Source organism: Ailuropoda melanoleuca, chromosome 12 (genome assembly GCF_002007445.2).
Source record: "Ailuropoda melanoleuca isolate Jingjing chromosome 12, ASM200744v2, whole genome shotgun sequence".
NCBI lineage: Eukaryota > Metazoa > Chordata > Mammalia > Carnivora > Ursidae > Ailuropoda > Ailuropoda melanoleuca.
Window position 1 is genome coordinate 42,070,588 of NC_048229.1, and position 21,841 is coordinate 42,092,428.

Below are 21,841 nucleotides of genomic sequence, written 5' to 3' on the forward strand. Positions count from 1 at the left end.
GTAAACCTGGCTCCACTTCAGCTCTTCCTCCCTGTGCCATGACCTGGAAATTCTCTCAGGCAGTAAGCTGACACAGTTGTAAATCTGTTGTTTTGTTTTGCTTTTTCAAGCGGGAGGGTAAATCCACTACTCTGTCTTTCCAATATTACAGTTTTGAATAATTTGCAGGCGTTTTTAAAATGCCTTTTAAAATCTTTTCTGTCTTTTTTTGGGGCACCTGGGTGGCATAGTTGGTTAAGTGTCCCGCTCTTGGTTTCAGCTCAGGTCCTGATCTCAGGGTCATGAGAGCCTGGGTTGGGTTCCACGCTCAGCATGGAGTTGGCCAGAGATTCCCTCTCCCTCTGCCCCTCCCACTCACGTGTGTTCTCTCTCTCTCAAATAAATATATATCTTTTAAAAATAATTTTAAAATATTTTGTATTTTTTTTATATCTCCCCCTTCACCCCCCCCATTCTGATCTTTTATTTTAAAAAGGAACGACTTGAATATAGATTGCCTAGATTAGAGACCTGGACCCATCTCCTATTAGCTAGGAAATCTTGGACAAGTCATTTATATTTTAGGCAAAAATGGAGATGACAGTAATATCCATTCATTCAGTTGGTGTGATAATGAAATGAGGCACATAACAGACGGCGGGCACGTAGGCGGTAGATATGCACTAAACATGGACCAGAAGGTCACCCTTCAGGAATTCTCGTGTCCTGTTGTTCAGCCTTCAGCTTGCAGGTTTGTGTCTCACTTTCTCCCTGGCATGCTTTTGTCCCTAGGTCTGCTCTGGCTGCAGTCATCCTAACAACAACACTGACCGGCCGCACTGTTGCCATTCCTCAACCTCGCCAGAGATCGCTGTCTGAGAGTGACACGTCCTATGTGGAAAAGGACAGTTTCATCGAGCCCTATGCCACCACCTCGGAGCTGAGGCTTCAGTAAGGCCATCGCGGCTCTGCTGTTCCTCCAGCAGAGGAGCCCCAGCACGTGTGTGTGTGTGTGTGTGTGTGTGTGTGTTTACAACTGGAGCTTAGTACTCAGGTTTTCATCACCAGGGACAAAGAAACACTGTCCTGGGACACTGATTGCTTTTGACTCATATCAGAATTTTCTCTAGAGTGGCTCTTGTGAGATTAGGGTGTGTGAAAGCCCTGGTTGTTTTCATGGCCGCACAGAGCCAATGAATTCAGGGCTGCTTTCAGCCCCTCACGGGACTCTCCTGGCCACAACCTAGATGCAAGAGCTGTCGCCCACCACCTCTTGTGTGGCCCCTCTCTGAACATTCATACTGATTTTACCTTTGTTGGCACCTACACTACAACCTTTTCTTTAACATCATTTTCTCTGTTGTTTGAGCTGGGCGAGAACAGACATTGGGCTGAGCGGTCAGGAAGGTTTCCTCCTCAGGAAGAGAGCATTGAGAGAAGAGCTGAGCAGGGTACAAGGAGGGCCTGGGAATAGCTCAGGGATTCTGGGGAGATGGTCAGTGTGGGGCTCGGATGCGCTTTCAAGACAAAGAAGAGGGAGCATGATGCAAGGACACATGTGAGCAGCTGAAGGAAGATGTTTGTGGCTGGGGGCACTCGGGTGGGGTGGGCAGTCATTCAAGAAGGCCTGGAGGAGTGGGCAGGGTTCAGCCTGGTGATGCCTTGCGTGTCCTGTTCTGAGGTTTGGTCCTTCCCACCCCCTCCTGCTAAGAGTACCAGGAAGACACTGAGGGCTTTAAGGGCTTATGGGGTGGGGCTGGGGGAACACATGACCAGATTTGCCTTTTATCTGTCATGTTTATTCAATTTTGTTTTTTGACGGTTTTTTGCATACCTTTTTTATGCAGTAAGATCTATCAGTCTTTGTAGTTTCTGACATTATTGTGAAATCTAGACACCTTCCCTATTCTGTGAATGCTCACTTATTTCCTTCTAGGACATGTTAATATTTTTGGTTTTCACATTTTAATCTTGACTTCATTTTGAGATATTTGAACATAGCGTGTTTCACTTTAGCTGGATAAGAACTTAAAGATGAAGAAATGCTCTTAAACTTCACTAGAAAGAATGAGTGGATAAGACCATCAGAGGAAATCCGGAAACGAAGAATTTTGACTCGGGGGAGGGCTGGATTAGCCACATCATATTTGTTTATGTATTTATTTTTTAAAGATTTTATTTATTTATTCGACAGAGATAGAGACAGCCAGCGAGAGAGGGAACACAAGCAGGGGGAGTGGGAGAGGAAGAAGCAGGCTCACAGCGGAGGAGCCTGATGTGGGGCTCGATCCCAGAACACCAGGATCACGCCCTGAGCCGAAGGCAGACGCTTAACCGCTGTGCCACCCAGGCACCCCTAACCACATCATATTTAAAACGCATAGTTGAAGTAGTGAAAACAGTAGGACTGGTTAGATAGAGGAGTGCGTGTGGATGCCCTAAGGGGACCTGGGGTTTGCATGCATGGTGACCCTTTCATAAGGGCCACCTCACAGAGCAAAGGGGTAGGAAAGGATTCGACAGTATAGTTATTAGCAGTGGTAGAAAAAAAGATCAGCTTCGAGTCTAGCCTACTTCATATACCAAACAGATTCCTATTAAGTGAAAGGATTAATCTGTACATAACATCATAAATAAGACCAGGAAATCCTATAGCCACTCTTATCAAACCTCTCAGAGGGAGATGTCTGCAATGCCCTCCTAAGCTAAGAATTTAGACAGTAAAAAAGGGTGTGTTTTTTTTTTTTAATCATCTTTATGTTAAAAAAATTCACATAGCCACAATGGAATTAATAGAATAGGAAAAGTACTTACAGTACATACAAAGTTTTGAACTTTGTAGATAAAAAGGTTAATTTCAAATTGAAATAGACATTACTAGAAGCAAAGTAGATCAGTAGACAAAGGACATGAGCAGACAGTTCACCACAGGAATTAGGACTTGCACACGTATATGGAAATACATTGTTTCAGTAAAAAATGCAGGATTTATACAGTGAGATTTAAGTTCTTTTGCCAAGTTTTGGAAACTTGTCACTAATGTAGTCACACGTTGGGGAGCTGATTGGTGAAATGATTTTGGAGGTACACCTGGAGACCCCCAAAGTAGTCACACCATTTTCTCAGCAGTTTACTGTATGGTTATTTGGTTCGTAAGATGGATCCTAAATACGGAAGAGATTATTTGCATGCAGATGTTCATTACAGAGTTATTTGTAACAGTGACATTTGGGGGGGAAAAGCCTAAGTACAGGAAATGGCTGACGAAACTGGTGTATCTACTGGAGTCTTATATTTTAATGTTTTGACTTTATTTTTTTTTAAAGATTTTATTTATTTATTTGACAGAGAGAGACAGCCAGCGAGAGAGGGAACACAAGCAGGGGGGAGTGGGAGAGGAAGAAGCAGGCTTCCAGCGGAGGAGCCCGATGCGGGGCTCGGTCCCAGGACCCTGGGATCACGCCCTGAGCCGAAGGCAGACGCTTAACGACTGAGCCACCCAGGCGCCCCTAATGTTTTGACTTTAAAAATGTGTTACCAGTGAGGCAAATTGCGTATGTATGCAGTGATAGGAACTAGAAAAACCTATGTAAGAGGCTGGAAAGAAATGCTGAGTGTACAAGGAGATGGGATCATGAATGACTTAACCCTTTAGCTTCTGTATGTTTTGTAAGGTGGTTATAATAATTTTGTGGTGGGGGTTGGAGGTGGGGCATCTGATGCACGTACGTATAGTGACGTGAAGTGTTCAGTGGCTTGTTTATTTTGCTCCCCACCTTCTAATGCAGACCAAACTGGCAGAATGAGACGGGAAGAAGATCATCTTTGCCATCCTTTGACATGCTGGGCTACGGGGAGGACGACACGGACGCACACCTGTCGTCCATCTGCCGGGAGTCGGAGGATGTCCGCGCTCCCGAAGCGGAGGGAGATCTCAGTGTTGCCGTCTATGCCATGCCCCACAGAAATCAGGTGTCGCTCACATTCCAGAATTTCTTCTGTGCCCTATTAACTTACCGTAAATTGTGTAGAGTGCATCAGAAAGGATTTTCTTTTCTCTCTTCTGCCTTTAATGACTTTTGTCTGGGGGCTGATTTTCATAACATGGACAGTCTCATTTTTTTTTTTTAATCTGGTCAGGCAACAAATTTCAGACTCTTTCCTTTATTGTTCAAAGACAGGGCCTTCAGAGACAAAGATAAACATCTTTCACATTCTTAATGTAGATTTCCAGCCAGTGCTAAGTAAACCTGCTCTTTCCTTTGGCCCCCAAAGCTACTTTTCCTGTCACTTTTCCAGTTTCAACATGCCTGTTGCAACCTTTCTTCAAATTCATGTCCGTCAAGAGGAATATCGTCATTCGTCTTGGTAGTAGCTGCCATTCTTTGAGTACGTACCGTACGGGAGTCTCTGTTTCAAGCTCTTCCCGCAGTTAGCCCCCACTGCCCCGGTGAGGGAGGTTGCATTTATGGCCCTGCCACGTGGGAGGAACCATGGTGCAAAGAGGTTGATGGAGCCCATTCCTCCACCACGTCCAAGCTGCTGTGCTTTCAACTCTGTGCTCCCAGGGTTTGGGAAACTAGGTAGTGCTGTTTCTTTAATGGCAGAAGACAGAACTGTAATTTCTCTTTCTTTTCTCTCCTTCACCGTCACTATAACGTATGTTACTCATAGTGACTATATATACAGATTTGCAGCATCGAATGATATTCAGAGCAATTATATTTCTACTGAGTGCCCCTCCCCGATATTGACTCACATGTTCAATGGTCCCAGGGAGCTTAGTTTGAAGAGTCCTTCTGTGAGCATTTCATGAACTCACCATCACTTTCTTTCTTTTTTTTTTTTTTTTTAAAGATTTTATTTATTTATTCGACAGAGGTAGAGACAGCCAGCGAGAGAGGGAACACAAACAGGGGGGAGTGAGAGAGGAAGAAGCAGGCTCATAGCGGAGGAGCCCGATGTGGGGCTCGATCCCGGAACGCCGGGATCACGCCCTGAGCTGAAGGCAGACACTCAACCGCTGTGCCACCCAGGCGCCCCTCACCATCACTTTGTAACATCTGCAGACTGTAACATGCAGAGTGAGGTTTCTCTACAGCGAGGTGGCCGAGCCCCGAGCAGGTTCCACCTTGGGCCTGGGGGATGTCCCTCTGCCCCTCAGTCTGCATACTTTCTGGCTAGTATTTTGCACTGAGGTTACAGACAAGTTGTTTATCACTCAACTGTTTTGGAAGTAAAGCTTACTACCCCATTTCCCATAGAAGAAAGAGATTACAGGGACCTAAACAACCTTCTTTATCATTAGCAGGGTACATATTTTATTGTGTAGGCACATCTGTCATGGTGGCTTCAGGACCCATGTACAGTTGGGAAATTTTGTTTTAGTTTAAAATGTGCAAAGTAGAGCAGGACAACTAGCCATATCAAGGGCTGGTGAGGTGATGGAGGGATCATCTAATGCCAGTGGGTATGTGAGCTGGTACCACCACTCTGAAAAACTGACATTTCAGTTTATGTTAAAGCTGAACATGTATATTTTCTGTGACCCAGCAAGAAAAGAAATGGAAAATTAGAAAATAATATAACATGTTAGTAATCTCATTCTCCAGAATGAGCAAGTATGGACAGCTTATCTTTTCTTGTTTCAGATTTTTAAAAAAGAAATGAAATTATAGTTAGTGTTGAAATCATATTTGTCTCCCTCCCTGGAAGGTGATCTGCTCTTGGATTTGGAATACATTCTAGAAGTCTGTGTTTTTATTCTTTTACTGCAAGTAAGTGTCAGCAAACAAATACAGTACAATTTTTTTTTTTTTAATTGTAAATAGGTCATCATAGTGAACCAGTCATTCCACCTCTTGGCTTTTTTCACTCAGCATTGCAGTTTTGAGATGAATCCACGTTAACTTTTTTTTATCTACGCCCCTACTAATGAACATTTGGATTGTTTCCTTGCACATTTGGTCCATGTACCTATGTGTGCTGGGTCATGCCAGATATTGCCAGATTGTTCTCCAAAGCAGTTTTTGTCCTTTTGCCTTCCCACCCGCAGCATATGCATGCCAGTCACCCCATTTCTGTTCATTCCAGCCGTCAGGAACACCATCCCTATCAACCCAGGAGCCAGAGGTGGACTTTTAGGAACTGATTGCTATTGGAAGGGCTCATCACAGTCTGTACCTTGTCCTGGTCAGTTGCAGATGGTATGAATGAAAGGGCTCTGTAAGCTGGAAAGGGATTTCAATTTCCCACAGCCTTACCGTTTAGGTTTTCTGGGGTGGGGGTGGGGAGAGAGTTACAGGGGTAACACGAGGTGCAGGAAAACACAGTAACATTTTCTGAGCATTTAATATAGGCTAGGCAGCTTCTGTGGACCATCTCATTTACTTCACACCCTCAGGGTTAAGTGTGGGAAGAAACAGGGCAAGTGACTCGCCCAAGGTTGTTACCCAGCCAACCATCCAGGAGCAGAGGCAGGATTCAGACCAGGGCAACCACGTTTCTCTGTTTAGAATTCAGATTTGTGTTTATCGTCCTTTTGCCTGTTGAAACTATTTCTTAGACATAAAGCTTTCTTTGAAACTTGCCAAATATTCTTAAATTGATACAATTAAAGTATATACCTTTGGGGAAAATGGTGTGTGGAGCGTGTAAGAATGCTATTTAATTGCTCGATGGCACCAGCTCTGAAGGAGATACTGCCCGTGGGGTACATTTAATGTCGAAAAGTAAACTTGCCTTCTCTGTGTTTACTATGGACATTCTGTAATCTGAGGAAAATAATTTGTGATTTTATTATGAGTCATTTGTACTTCCTTTAAAGTAAACAATTTTCAAATTAGAAAGATAAGGAAACAGAGCAGCCCAAATCAGGCTATTTGGACTGAAATCTATCCCTCATGCCTCTCTCTGTGTTTCAGGGTAGTTGGGCAAACATCTTCATGTGAAGTATGCACCCGCTCAGAAATGGCCTAACATGGAAAGCAAGTCTTGTTTTCAGCAGTTTTCTTATTGGTGCCACCCAAAAGTAAGGCTGGAGGGGAAGTGGGGGGCGTGAATTTGTGGTCAGTTCACGCGATGCTAGCGTCCACTGGACAGAACAGTGCCGTGGGCATTCAGAGACCTGGGTTTAAGTCCCTGCTTCTCGACTTCCCAGTTGTATGGCTTGGATGAGTCAGATAACTTCTCTGCACCCATAAAGGACTGTGTCAGGGAGGTTACTCTGTCTGGGGTAGGTCAGTAATTCAACATACAGTGATTGAGCATGCAGCGAGGGCCAGGCATGGTGCTGGGCGCCGGAGAAGCTGCGTAAGACAGAGTCCGCAGTCACACTATCACCAGTTAGTCAATCACAGTTACGATAAATGTTACAAAGGAAGGGGATAGGGTGGCGTGAGACCATGTCAGCGGGGGAGGTAACCTTTCTGAGAGGGCTGCAGAGAGAGACAGCAAAGGGATGGGAAGGAGCTCTGGCCTCCTTGCTTTTCCCTTTACTTGATTCTTCTGCCCGACACCTTGATAGGGTTGTTTGTTGTCCTTTATAGTTTAGTAACTTCACCAGAATTTGTTGTGGTGTGTGTTATTATCTGTCTTTTTTCCTGAAATTTAGTTTGATTATTTAATTCTGCAGACACAGATTTTCATCTCCCTTATTTATTTTCAGAGAACATTTCCTTCCTATTTTATCGACTAAGCTTATCATCTGTTTTATTCTCCTTTGGGAACGCGAGTTATACATTTGTTGGCTGTCCTCTGTCTTCCCTGTCTGTCCTATTTTCTGTAATCATTTGTCTCTCTTTTTTCTTTGCAGTGTTATTTTCTGTGATTTGCTCTGTGTACCCTCCTCATCTCTTTGTCACTGTGTTATTGCTTCTAGTATAGCTTTTACCTTCTCTGTATTGGTTTCATTTTTTACTTTTGGTTTTTAGTTTTACCAATTTACTTTCCACATCTCTTGTTGCCTTGGCACTCTTCTTGGTCTTCCGTATCTCTTCTTTGGGTTCTTCGTGTCAGTCTGTGGTGTCCTTCATTTCTTGGAGAGAATAGGGGCTGGATTCTGGACAGTCAAGTTGGGCTCTCCATTGGTGTCTCCCTTTAGCTTCTCCCCTCGCTTCTGCCGTGTGGCAGTGACTATACTTTTCCTGGGCCTGTCCGCACCCTTGCGCTCATTGCACCTGTCAGAACATCACTGTGGACCTCTATAACTGTGATGCTTTGTGGTTTTTCAAGCATCTGCATGCCTGACGTCTGAGGAGGTCTGGCAGCTTTTGGCTTCTCCGTTCCAAATTTCATAGATTTGGTAGCTGTTTTCTGCCCATTGATTAAGCTTTCTCCCCCTGGCCCAATTCTTTTTTTTTTTTTAAGATTTTTAAATTTATTTATTTGACAGAGAGAGACAGCCAGCGAGAGAGGGAACACAAGCAGGGGGAGTGGGAGAAGAAGAAGCAGGCTCATAGCGGAGAAGCCTGATGTGGGGCTCGATCCCATAACGCTGGGATCACGCCCTGAGCCGAAGGCAGGCGCTTAACAGACTGAGCCACTCAAGCGTCCTGGGCCCAGTTCTTTTGATTGCTTTCAATAGGTTTTAAGGGAAAAGAGTGTAGTGTAAATGCCTAGTTACTGTTTTTGAATAGAATTCACGAATAGAATGTTACCGAAGTGCTGCTGTCCTTATTCTTGCTATTGTGTTTGTGGATTTGTAAAGCATTGTGTCAGGAAGTGCCATACGTTCGCTCACTTGTTCATGTATTCATCCAACCACCCGCCAACAAACTGATATTTGCCATGTGCTTGGGTGGAGACCCAGAGAGGAACCATTCATGCAGGGGTAATCCAGTGCTCTCTAGAATCTTCTGGAGGCCAAGAAATAGTGGACATTCTTCTGCTACTCTCAAGGATTAGGAATGTCTCCTTTCTGTCTCCATAGTTTCCAGTTTCTTTACATTTTTCTTTTTGTTACACAGGTAAATGCATGAATACATGTTTCTTATAAAATCTTTGGATAGTGAACTAAAGCACAAGCTTGTCCTGAAACCTGCCGTTCCTATTCCAGTCCTCTTCTCTCCGGGGGAAGCCTCTCTGGTCACTTTGACATCTGTTTTGGGGTGGTGGTTTTTTGTTTTTTGGCTGTAAAAACGGAATAAACAAGCATAAGTTTTAAAGAATAGACCTTTAACTCTCTGACCTAACAAAGCCAAAAGGCAGGAGATTCTAATATTGTTTCAGCTGCCTATCAAAGGCTGGTGCCTGGCATCCCCTTGGCCTCCTCCTCATGGTCACCAGTGGGTGCAGCCGGTCCTGATCCCAAAGCAGAAAGGAAGAAGTGGGGCAAGGGCCTTCTCATTGTTCTTTTAGGGAGAACGTTTTTTTCCAGAAGCCTCCCAGCAGGAGTCTCATTGGTCACATGGTCATCCCTTGACTAGTCACTGGCTAAGGGGAAGAGGATTCCCACGGGTCATATCCTGGGGCTGAGTCCATTTGCACCAAACAAAATCAGGAATCTCTTAGCAAGGGAGAAAGGAGGGGAGTGCAGGGTGCCTGCGGTGGCCTGACTCCTGTGGTCTCTGCGTTTGCAAGTCCACGTCCAGGTGCAGAGAGAAATGCCCCCTCCAGTCTCTGTGCGTGGAGAGTATTGACTCTGCTCCGCCAGTACTAGCACCTCTGCGGGAGCCTCACCCCCTTCGGGAGCAGTAGAAGGCCAGGATAGCAAGGAGGGCAACAAGTTGTCACTGCAGCCAATATGCGGAAGCCACCTAGAGAGTGAGCTCTGCCGTCTTCCAGGGTGGGCTCTCCTCCGTGCAGCAGGTGAGGAAACATGGATCCCCAGACCCGGCGTTGGACCTCCGGTGGTCCTTCTACCTTGCACATCAGAGTTAGTTTTGGGAGCATTTGCCTGGCTTAGTCTGCAGGAACATACGACTCTTGATCTCAGGGTCGTGAGTTTGAGCCCCACGTTGGGCATGGAGCCTACTTAAAAACAAAGCAAAACTAGAAAACTGGTGTTAGTTCTTGTTCACTGCAAATTCTTACCACCCTCTTGCCTTGACTTTACCCCAAGGTGGCGCTAGCTGGACATTCCCGTTACACCGCAGATGGCCGTGTGATGCATCAGGGGTGGGGTTCTGTTCTAAGCATGCTTGTTGTGAGGCGTGCCATCCAGGAAGGGGGCCATGCCCCCTGGTCCCGGCCCTGTGTCATTGGGGTTAATCTCTGCTGGTGGCCAAGGAATAGTGGGGACTCCACCCGATAGTCGGTCTCCCAGCTGCCTCACCCTGGAAGCCACGAGAATCCACACTTGGCGGCTTCCCTGCTGTGTTGGCAGGCTTTCTCCTCCAAGTAATAGAAGGTTTCTGACATCACCGATCACTTGTGCGTGTTTTTGAACTTTATATGCATGAAATCCCAGAACATGTGTTCCTTTGCATCCAGCCACATTGTTAGGTGTGTACACGTTTAAAACTGTATCTTCCTGGTAAATTGGATATTTTGTCACTCTGAAGTGAGCCTTTTTATCTCTAAAAATGTGTTTGGCTTTAACATCTATTTTGTATGACATTTTCCATGTTTCTTCTGTTTGATATTTGTATGGTCTGGTTTTTTTCCATCCTTTAATTTCAACCTTTCTCTACCCTCATGTTTATCTGTGTCTTGTAAAGAGCATATCGTTTTTTAAAACAAGTTCACTGAGATATAATTCACATACCACACCACTCCTCCATTTATCACTGGAGCATGTAGTTTTTTGTTAACTAGGTTTGACAAACTTTTCCTTTGTCTTTTTACTGAAGCGCTTAGTCTTTTTATATTTAAGGTGTATGTGGATATATTTGAGTTTAATCTTGTCAACTTCAGTTTTTCTATTTCTCCCCTTATTGGTTTTTTTTGTTTGTTTGTTTTTTTGGTCTTTCTTTGAATTGATGATTTTTTTCAGTTTGATTTCTTTCCCTCTACTAGGTTGAAAATTATACCTTTCTTCCCCACCTAAAATCACCCTAGTGATTATAGCATGTACATTTTCCTCTTTAAAATCTGGGGTGCTAGACCACCCAGGAAGAGCGTGAAGGAGTCTGGCACAGGTGCCATGGGCACGTGAGGACAGGCTATTCCCAGCATCTCACATGTCCACGCTGCAGCCTGTTTGGCCTGCTTCATCCTTCCCTTTCTTCAATATCCAGACAGGTTTTGTTTGCATTACCAAGGTAATTTTTATATTCAGAAGTATCTGGCAGTTTAAAAAATGTTTTAAATTCAAACTTTTGTTTTTTTAAAGATTCTTTTTTTTTTTTTTTTTAAAGATTTTATTTATTTATTTGACAGAGAGAGACAGGCAGCGAGAGAGGGAACACAAGCAGGGGGAGTGGGAGAGGAAGAAGCAGGCTTCCAGCGGAGAAGCTTGATGTGGGGCTCGATCCCATAATGCCGGGATCACGCCCTGAGCTGAAGTCAGACACTTAACGACTGAGCCACCCAGGCGCCCCTAATTTTTTTACAGATTCTATTTATTTATTTGAGAGAGAGAAAGATAGCGAGAGAGAGTGTGAGCAGGGAGGAGAGGGAGAAGCAGGCTCCCCATGAGCAGGGAGCCCGATGCGGGGCTCGAGCCCAGGACCTTGGGATCACGACCTGAGCCAAAAGCAGGCTCTGAACTGACTGAGCCACCCAGGTGCCCCAAATTCAAACTTTTAAATTAGAGAAGTTTTTAGGTTTTGTGGTCACAAATTCTTGAGGCTTATTAATGAGTGTATTAACTATACACAGAGATACGTAGACCATAAATATACAGCTCGGTGAAATTTTATAAAGCAGCTACCACCCAAATTAAAAAGAAAAATGACATTACTAGTACCCCGGTTGGTTCCCTTTGTGACGGAGAAGAGGTCACTGCTTCCCCAGAGTTCACCACTGCCCCGACTCCCAGAGCTGATTAGCTCTTGGAAAATCACCTTAGTTTTGCCTACTCTGAAAACTGTGATTTTAGTCAGGACAGCCTGTATTATTTGGAACCTTTGAAGGTCTTAGGGTGTCGCAGTGCTTGGTTCACTGTCCCTGCTGACAGTGGCCCACTGTGCAGCGCTACCGTTCGGGGACTTCCTCGTTTTACTGATGCTGGATATTGGCTTGTTTTGTCTGGCGCCCTTTGGAACAGTGTGCTGTAAACAGCCATGTGTACATGGACATGTTTCCGGTGGGCCTGTACGGCGCCTAGACACCGGCGTGTGGCACAGGTACAATCCAGGGCCCATGTGGGCTCAGCCTTCGCCCTCGGAGACGAGCAGAGAGAGTGATACTCCAGGGCCCTTAGCACTTTCCCATTTCCTTGATGGTAGTCACTTAATAGATCTCTGACAGGGTGAGCCAGGTAGTTGGTTCCCAGGAGATAAAAGCCAAGAAGTCATTTCTTGTTTCTTCCTTTGGAAGCTAAGTAGAGTGGGAGACCTGTGCGCCCTCCTGAGCGGGGTCACCCTGAAGCCCTGTTCCCAGAGCCCTGTGGGCCTAACAGCCTTAGCTCTTGGCTTGGAAACACCCCTTCTGGTGGATGTCTTGCCAGTCAGTGCGGCCACTTCTCTGTCAGCCTGGGAAATGGCCCTCCCCCTGCCCACAGCACAGCAAAGCCCCCTGATCACAGAAGCAAGACTTTACTGAAGAGTCAGGATAGCAGAAAGGACACCGGCCCAGAGAGTGCCAGTCATGGCTTATTGTACAAGACATGGTTCACTGTTCTTCCCCTCAGACAGCCTCTGCCCCAGTGGGACTGTCTCAGGCTCCTCACAGAGAGGTCCGTAAGGGACAGTTCTGCAGCCCTGCCACCATTCAGGATACCTACAGACAGTGGCGGGGAGGGTTCCATTCCCTCAGGAAACAACAGTTCCAGTGAATTCACACAACCAGCAAACATAGCAGACCTGACAGACTTCGAGCCCACACAGTGACCTGGATGAGGCTTCTCCCCGGGGCAGCTCAGCGGTTCCTGGCCCACGTAGCAATGACTAACACAGCATCAGCACCCAGCTAGAGTGGTCCTGGGGGCTGTGCCAAGCGGGCTAGATGCAGCCGCCTTTCCTGGGCTGGTCCCTGATAGGACCGAGGAAGGCATGCAGCCCAGGTGGCGTGGGTGGGATGCAGAGTTCTCTGTGGCCTAAGCGTAGCTTGGACAGCATCACCTTTGCTGCCAGGCTTTTCTGGAAGGACCTGAGGTTTCATCCAGCCCTGCGTGTAGTCCTTTTGTGCCTCAGTGGCAGGTGGCCGTGGAGGAGGTAGGGAATAAGACATTTGAGTTTGGTAGGAGGAAATTAATACAGATAGCATTTATCACATGTTCTTTTGTCTTTTGTAATGAAAAGGTTCCACTGTCACATGGGTTGGACAGTGAAGATGACGAAAATATTTCTGAGCAGGACGGGTTTCCAGGCTCGCCTCTTACAACGCAACATACACAAGAAAAAGGTAAAAAAAAATTTTTTTCTTTAATATAAAAGCATTTTGTGGCAATAAATATTGGTTATTTTTTTGAACATATAGCCAGTGTAGTGCCACACCATGGTTCTGTGATTGTAAGATGGAATATTCCTGAATTCAGTTTTCACTGGAGAGAAGTTAGTCCGTGGCCGCTTGCCTGGATGTTAGGTTGTCTTTGACGTATCAGGTGCTCACTCTGGAGTCCGTTCTGTCAGCCGTGGGAGGACACGTCAGCAGGAGGATTATGGCTCAGGCTGTGCGCTCTACGCGCTCCTCCCCCCCCGGCTCCAGAACAGTTGTCCGTTTCCTAGGAGGTGGCTTCCATGTACAGGTGAGAAGGACACCCAGCACACAGTGGGCACCAATAGCTGCTTTGTCGGGACCCTCCGAGTTGCTCGGGCTCACAGGGACTGATTGGAAAACAGAATGCCAGCCCCGTAATACCTGAACCAGAAAACACCAGCTGGTTAGGTGACATGTTCTATTCCTGTGGGAAAATCTATATGAATATTAAATTCATGTAAAAAATGTATCTTTTTTAATTACAGAAGTAATACTTTCTCACTGTAAAAAAAAAAAAAAACCTGAAATGCAGAAATACATAAGTGCACATAATTGTACTGTCATAGATAATTTAACAATTTAGAATGTATGCAGGTGTAACATACACATCATTTTGTTACCTGCCTCTTCTCTTACACCCTGAATATCTCCCTGGGTTTATACATGTTCATCCGCTTTCTAACATCTATGCTGCCTGTGGCCTGATGTGTTGTCGTGAGTCAGAATCCAATGAGGAGACAGAAAGCACATGGTGATCTGAACAGGGAAAGCTTAACATAAAGAATCATCAACTATCACAGGGTTGCCTGTGAAGGGCTAGAGAGAAGTCTAGAGGAGACAGCCGTAGCAGAGAGAGGGAAGAGCCGCTCCCCTACAGTTAATGCACTTGTAGGGCACCCAAGGGAAAACACATTTGGAGGGTCACCCAAGGCCCAGATGCAACGCTGGGAATGGTGTCCCTGTGGCCCACTGGCTAGTGGAGAAGTTAGCTGTGTTGTGCTAACAGAACTCACCAGAAAGCCACCCTCTCCAGGGGTGTGCCAGAAGAAGCCACCATGGGGAAGTGCTGGCTGGCCACTTAGAGAAAGGGAAGGAGGGAGGGGAAGAGGAAGAGCAGTAAGGACAGAGAGGGATGGAGACAGTCCTGGGATGAGGCACCCCGGCCCCGTTCCCCTCCGTGTCTCTCGGGCGCCCTCTGCTGATGCAGCTCATCATTGCACCCCTGGCGCGGTGCCGGTAGTGCAGGTACGCGGTGGGCCGCTCAGGTGGATTTGCAGCTGAGAGGCACACGTGCTAACAGGAGCCTGGAGCACACGGTTGCAGAGTCGTCCAGGTCCTGCGGTGGTTTTTGCTTTGGGGTGGGCATTAAAAGCCTCTGGACATTTGTGCAAAAGGCCCCACCCCAGCCCCAAATTCTCATGCAGTGGCTGGGGCCCGAGGTCTGTGTTCTTAACAGGCACTTTGGAAAGTGTACTGTGGGTGATCCTTGGACAACACATGAGAATCTCCGGCTTGCAGTGGTTTGGTTCTTGGCGCTGTCATTTCCAGGTAGTGAGAGGCTTGGCTAAGTTACTTAACCCCGGAGGAGCTCAGTCTGAGTGCACCCCTCATCAGATTAAATTCTGTCTCAGTGGAAATCACACCACCCTCCACAGATGCTGGCCGATAATTCTTGTCTAAAGGCCAAGGCTGTGAAGCCCTGCGAGCCACGTGCGCCGTCCTGCGCCCTAGCGATAACCGGCCAAGACCGGACGCTGACATCGTTTGGTCGAGATGCCAGTCCACTGGTCAGAGCTGCTGTCCCCTGCCTTCCTCTGATCCCAGTCATGCCCTCCTACCCTACTGTGCTTTCTCGGCCTCCTCCGTAGTCCAGGTGGGCGAAAGACCGCTCTCTACACACCTCCTCCCTGCCCTCATTTGACGGTGTCTCCTTGACGCACTGCACTTCAGTGGGCTCTGTCTCCATGACTCCCTGAGCTGCTGACCTTCATCCCGACAGACACAGTGGATGGTTTCTGGCTTCATCTTACGTGGCTTCTCAGGAGCCGTCCACACAGGATTGCTCCCCCACACCATTTTTACTTAGATCTCTTCACTGGTTTCCCGTAGCCTATGAGACCTGCTGGGCCTGCCCCTGCTGGCTATTTTCTAGTCACTCCTGTGTTTAGTTCTTCAATCACATGATGTTCCCTTCTGCCCCTGGGCCTTTGCACATGCTCTTCTCCCTCCCTACCCACTACTGTCTATTATATATAAAGGAGGTGGAAGGAGGGGTTGTGTGTTTGACTTCCTTAAGTTTTCTATGTTCAAATTTATCTGAAAGGAAACATACCTAATTGCTAACCATGGTTACCTCTTGGGAGGGGAAAGGTTCAGAGGCTTATGATCATGCGGGAGTTTTGACTTATCTGTATTATTTGCATTTTTGACAGCAAGACTGTGCTCATGTGGTGTGGCTTTTCTAGGAGGATGGGGGTAGTGCCTAGCATGGCATCTTGTACACAGCAGGGGGCCCAGGATGGGAGACTTTGCTGTTATTTGAATAGTTTATACCACTTGCCTGACAGACTGTACAAATGAGAAGGGTGAGGAGTCTGGAAATGTTTTTGAGAAATGATCAATGAGAAAACAGGAAAAAAAATAGCTACCCAGAGCCCAGTGTACAGTACATACACTAAGTACCAAAGTGAACTTGGGTGATGCCAATTCTGGCTCTTTTTTCTGAAAGTTGGTGACTTAGCTACAATGAAGATGATGATTTTCTTTGGGAAAATAGGGGAATTGCCCTTTTAGAAACATTTTATCATGAGACCTTTCAAACATATAAAAGTAGAGAAAATGGTCAATGGAGCTCCCATGTACCCGCCACCTACCCTCTACCCCTGGCAGCATTTTGCCATTCTTCTTCATGAATCCCCTGCCCTTCCCCAGCTTTGTCTTGTGCAGAATTTAAAGGGGGAGGCATCGAAGAGTCCGTTAAATATGACGGCAGTAGGTCTGATGCAGAATTGGAAGACACCAAAGCAAGATTATTGCAACGGTTATTAAAAATGCAGAATCTTTTTGTATCAGTTTAAACATTTGCTCATCAGATGCTCACCTACTATGTGCCAGAGATGACGGAACCACGGGCCCCTCCCCTCACATTCCGGTTGCAGGGGAGGACGTGCAGATGGGGAGCTGTAGTCCAGGGTGCCGAGGAGGATGGCAGAAGCAGCACAAAGACCAGGAGAGTGGTCAACATTCCCAGCTAGAGAAGGTGGCAGGTAGACAAGGCTTCGTCAGGCCGGATTCAGAAGGACGAGGCAGGATTTCATTGGGTGCGCCAGTCTAGACTGCCCCAGGACATTTGCTCAGACGTTTAGTTACAGGTAGTGGGGCAAGGTGACATTTTGGTCAAAAATAATTTCTTCAGTGCTTTTGTTCAAGTGTTGGCAATTGTAATGAACCAGGAGGTAGATTTACAATCTTTTATGTATCTTTAGGCATTTTTGTCTGTCTTTCTGAATTCTGTTGGTTTTGTGTGTTTGTTTCTAATTTATTTTCGTCCAGTTATTTCTGCTCTGTAAACTGACTAGAAACTAACAACAGCCAACTTTTCACTATGACAAAGGGCACAAGGCACACTAGGGCATAAGATTACCCTCCTCAAGGAGTGCCTTCATCCCGAATAGAATATGTATTTGTAAATGGAGAGTAACTGGGCGAGATTTGTTTGCATTTGTATTGCCAAGATGGTTTGCTTCAAAGAACAACTATCTGACCAGGTCAGATGCTACTTCTAGGCAGAGAGGAGTGGAGCCTCGGTACTTCTGGGGAACAGCGGATGGTACATTTGGGGCACATTGGGGGAATAGGGGAGAGGGCCATGTTGGAAAGGAAGGGAGGGCTCAGAGTCACTCCCAAGGACTTGGCCCTGGTTCTGTAATCATGGGAACCACTGGAAGTGCTCCAAAATTAACAGAAGACAGATGAGCAATTCAGTCAGGCCCCCTGCCTTGGCCGGACCAGCTGGTGAAGGCTGTCCCCACCCCAGGCCTTGTTCAGGTCATCACTAGAAGGCAAGTTCCTATGATCATGCTCTTCTGAGTTGTCAGATGTCTTTATCTGCTTTAAAAAAGTTTCCCTCTCTCTCTCTTTTTTTAATCAGGTGGTAAACATTCTGTTCTGAATTTAAAGGTAAGATGTGCTTTTTAAAAACCAATTTGCTCAATAAGTAGAATTTCTGCCATAATTTAAAAAATTTTTGTGATTTTTGAGAGGGGGGGACACCTTCCCTTAAGAGTCCTTTCCCATTAAATTTTTTAAAAAATACTTTTGAGGGGCACCTGGGTGGCTCAGTTAAGTATCTGACTCTTGATTTTGGCTCAGGTCATGATCTCAGGGTGGTGAGATCGAGCCCTGCATTGGGCTCCACCCTAAGCACGGAGTCTGCTTAAAATTCTCTCCCTCTCCTTCTGCTCCTACCCCCCCCCCCACCAACTGCGTGTGTGCGCGTGCGCCTGCGTGCTCTCTCTAAAAAAGAAATAGTAAAATAAAATACTTTTGGAACATGAAGAAACTCAGATTTTCCGTAGTTTAAAAATGAATGTAGCATATCGAGTGGTTAGAAATCACATATATAGTTTGCAGAATGAATAGACTGTAACAAATTTGCAAATGTGGAAATAGTTTTTTCCCTTTTTTGGCAAACACGGAAATAATTTTAACTTAAGTTCTAATCCTGCGATGTCATAGAATTTAAAAATTTAAAAGATTTCTCAGTCTACTGAGAAAATTCATTTATAACCTTATCTACTTTTTCAGCAGAAATTAGAAACTTAGTATCAGACCGATAGGTAATGGAAGAATGAATGCTGTCTAATGGAAAAATGAACAGAAGTTCAAAGCCTTCTCTTTCCTCTAACCTTTGGGTTGAGAAGGAAGATTATATTCTTTTCTCAACACTTAGAAATGGGCTTCTCTATGGCGTATGGGGTCTTTTTGCCTGTCCCAAGGAAGAAAAGCCCAGTTAGAGTTTGCTTTGTGCGTCTCTGCTCTGCTCCTGCAGTCCTGTCTCTGCTTTCGAACATGAACTGACGGCCTGTCCGTCGTGAGACCTACGTGCGAAAACAGTGGCTGAACTCACAGGCAAAAAGTCAGGAAGAAAGCCTGAACAGGACTTCTTTTATGCCTCGGAGAAGCCACCAGAAGGGCAAGACCACGTTTAAGTTTCAGTTAAAAGAAACAACGGATATTAGAGTTTCTAAAGCTAGAGCAGACTAAGAAGTACAAGAGCCAAAGGGAAGAGAGACACGTGTATTTAAATATTTGGTATACAACGGCCCAGCTGCTCATGCCAGTCTCCTTTTAGAAGATGCTAAGATGCTTAATTCATTGCTCATGTTTTTTCTTCCCTAGGATGAAAAAGCACCATTATGTGAAAAGCCTCCACCTGCCCCAGGTATTTGGCTTTTGAATTTAATTATGATGAAAAGTTTATAACTTTGGAGAATGCCCAGAATCCTCTGATCTAAAATAAAGGCCACTTTTTCCCCCTGTAAAGACAGTTGCTTCTGTCCCATGACTGAAACTGGGAAGAAGAGGCACTTGTGGAATTTCTACCTTTGCTCTAAAAGAGAAGGTCTGAACATTCACACAGTCACTGGTGGATGGATGTCCCCATGGGATGTGCTCAGACACCGGGAGGCCAGTGTCTGCAAATGGGGGCCAGGCCTATGCCAGGAAGCACTCCCACCTTTTCTAGCTGACCCCTCCTGGCATATTTTAGGCCGTTGCTTCCATCTTCAATCTCAAATGTTTTCTTTCTGGAACGCCTCCAAGTTCCCCTCTTGTATTCAGTGGAGCTGCGGAGGTCCTCATTTCTTAGACTACCCTTTCATGTCCTAGGGATTGGATATGATGTATCAGGGGCCGGGGACGCTATCTGGAGCCCCCGGTCCTTCTGCTAGCCCTTGCCTGCCCCCCGGGCTGTGGGCCAATCCACTGTCTGGGGCCACCAGCCCTCCCACCCTGGTCTGCCCCCAGGAGCTCTGCTTCCGCCTTCACCTTCATTCCGAGGCTGGCCCTGGCTGAGGAGCCCACTGTGGTCCTTATCTCCCTTGACCTCTGTGAGCGTATCTCCCCATGGAACATCGTTCTCTGTTCTCCTCCAATCTCTCTTCCTAAAACTCCTTCTTAAAATCCTTTGTGACCTCTGGTTTCTCCTCTCCCTGATGCCCACAGCTGCTCCGTGTCTCCAGCAGAGGCCGCCTTCAGAGCCCGGCCCTGTTCTAAACTGAGCTTGCCTTCCCTGTGGCATTTGTGTTCCTTGTTGGGCTAAGTGTCTTCCAAACCACAGGTGTCTGTAGGCCTGCTGGATTTGCCCCTCCCTCGCTGCCCACACCCAGTCACCTGCTGGGCCCTGTCGGGGTTTAGCCTCTGCGTCCTATTCATCTGTCCCTTCCTCTCTGCTCCCACTCTGGGGGCCTCCGCCTGGCCTCCCTGCCTCTGGGCTGGGCTTCATTCTCATTCACTTTCTTCACTGTTAGCCTCAGGGGCTCATCTGAGAGTAGAGCCTCTTCCTTTTCACACCTCTTGGTAAAAGCCTTCTCTGGCTCCTGGTGGCCTGCAGGACTGAGCCTCCGCTTTCCGTGTCATGACGTGCAAGGGCCTCCCTGGGCTCTGGCCTCTCCCTCCACCACCTCTTTCCCCGTGGCTACTGTAGCCTCAGCCGACCAGCCGCTCTTGCCCGTGCAGGCCGTTCTCTTTGCAGGGACCGAAGGACCTAGCATGACACCTGACATGAAGAAGTGACTCGTGTGGGTTGTTTGTTTGTTTGTTTTTTAAATAAAGTGTCTTATGATTTTGATGTAAAATTGTAAAAATCAATATTTAAAACCTTTTTCTCTGTACCTTCCAGATATAACTGGTAGAGCACGGCAAAGATTTATAGAAATAACCAGAGAAGAGTTCAAGGAATTAAAAGACAAAAATTTGCTTCTAAGCAATGCAAATCAAACCCTTACTCTTGAACTTAACCTAGTAAGACAAGCAATGAAAGACCTACAATTAAAACTGAAAAGAACAGAAAAAGAAAATCGAAAGTTGAAAGAGGCTGAGAAAGCATCTCCTCAAGAAGGTGGGGACAGCTACACAGTTCTTTTATTAAAGGAACAAGCAAGAATTCACTAATTTTCTTATTTATTTGAAAGCTAGTGTTTTATGTTGTAATATTTGCTTGTTAATGTTGATATTGTATTGTAATATTTCAGGTTCTTTCATTACTACTCTTGTTAAAATTTGATTTTATCTGCTATAGCAGTATTATTATGCTAAAGAAATTCCAGTACTTCTTTTGGTTCTTTATGCTTAGCATAGTATCTTATGTACATTTCATATCAGTTTCTTATCCCCGTGAACAGCATATAAAAATGCCTCTTCGTGAGATCAAGCCCCACTCGGGCTCTTGCTCTGCGTGGAGTCTGCTTGAGATTCTCTCTCTCCCTCTGCCCCATCCCCACACCCCAGCTCCCGCATACGCACACGCTCTCTCTCTGTCTCTCTAAAATAAATAAATAAACCTTTTTAAAAAGTTCTTCTTTCTCCACATATTTAGCAGTGACGAGGATTACATTTTCCTTATTAATTTGACAGGCAAAAAGGTCAGGGAGGAAATCCTATTTTAATTTTATTTGTATTTATTTTACTATTGGTGAGCTTGAGTATTTTTTTTTTCATACCTTTGCAGGTCATTTTCTTTCTCTTTCATAAGTTTTCCCATTTTAAATTGAGATACTGGGACGCCTGGGTGGCTCAGTCTGTTAAACATCTGCCTTCGGCTAAGGTCATGATCCCAGGGTCCTGGATATGAGTCCCACATCAGGGTCCTTGCTCAGTGGGGAGCCTGCTTCTCCCTCTGTCTGCCGCCCTCCCTGCTTGTGCTCTCTCTTTCTCTCTGTCACTCTGACAAATAAATCTTTAAAAAAAAATTTTTTTTTTAAAGAAAAGGAATCCTTTAAAAAAAAAAAAGATACCTTGATTTTTTTTTTCTTATTGATTTGTAGTAGCTCTTTACATGTTAGGGATGTTGGCCCTTTTTCATGTATATAATGGTTTCTCTGTTGATAATTCAGCTAAATATAGGATATTTTTTCTTTTATGACTTAGGCTCTTGGTCAAGTCCTTTTTAACACTAAGGTTATATAAATATTCACTGATGTTTTCTCTGTACATTGATCTGTTTATATTAGTCTTATATTATGACCTTAAGAAAAGCATTGTAGTTTTCTTCATACAGACTCTGTGTATTTCGTGTCTTAGGCACATTTATTTCTACAACTTTATATTATTTGTGCTATTG

The 21,841-nt window shown here is 45.6% G+C and overlaps 1 protein-coding gene across 2 annotated transcripts in view; it reads left to right on the forward strand.

Annotated features, from left to right (window-relative positions):
* CEP89 (centrosomal protein 89) overlaps nucleotides 1–21,841 on the forward strand; it is a 73,097-nt gene that overhangs the window by 6,318 nt on the left and 44,938 nt on the right. For both annotated transcript variants that reach the window (XM_019810438.2, XM_002929732.4), the window contains exons 3-8: nucleotides 772–930; nucleotides 3,768–3,951; nucleotides 13,323–13,425; nucleotides 17,651–17,679; nucleotides 18,901–18,943; nucleotides 20,402–20,620. In XM_019810438.2, coding sequence (XP_019665997.2) covers nucleotides 772–930; nucleotides 3,768–3,951; nucleotides 13,323–13,425; nucleotides 17,651–17,679; nucleotides 18,901–18,943; nucleotides 20,402–20,620 — 737 coding nt within the window. The remainder of the gene's footprint in view (nucleotides 1–771; nucleotides 931–3,767; nucleotides 3,952–13,322; nucleotides 13,426–17,650; nucleotides 17,680–18,900; nucleotides 18,944–20,401; nucleotides 20,621–21,841) is intronic.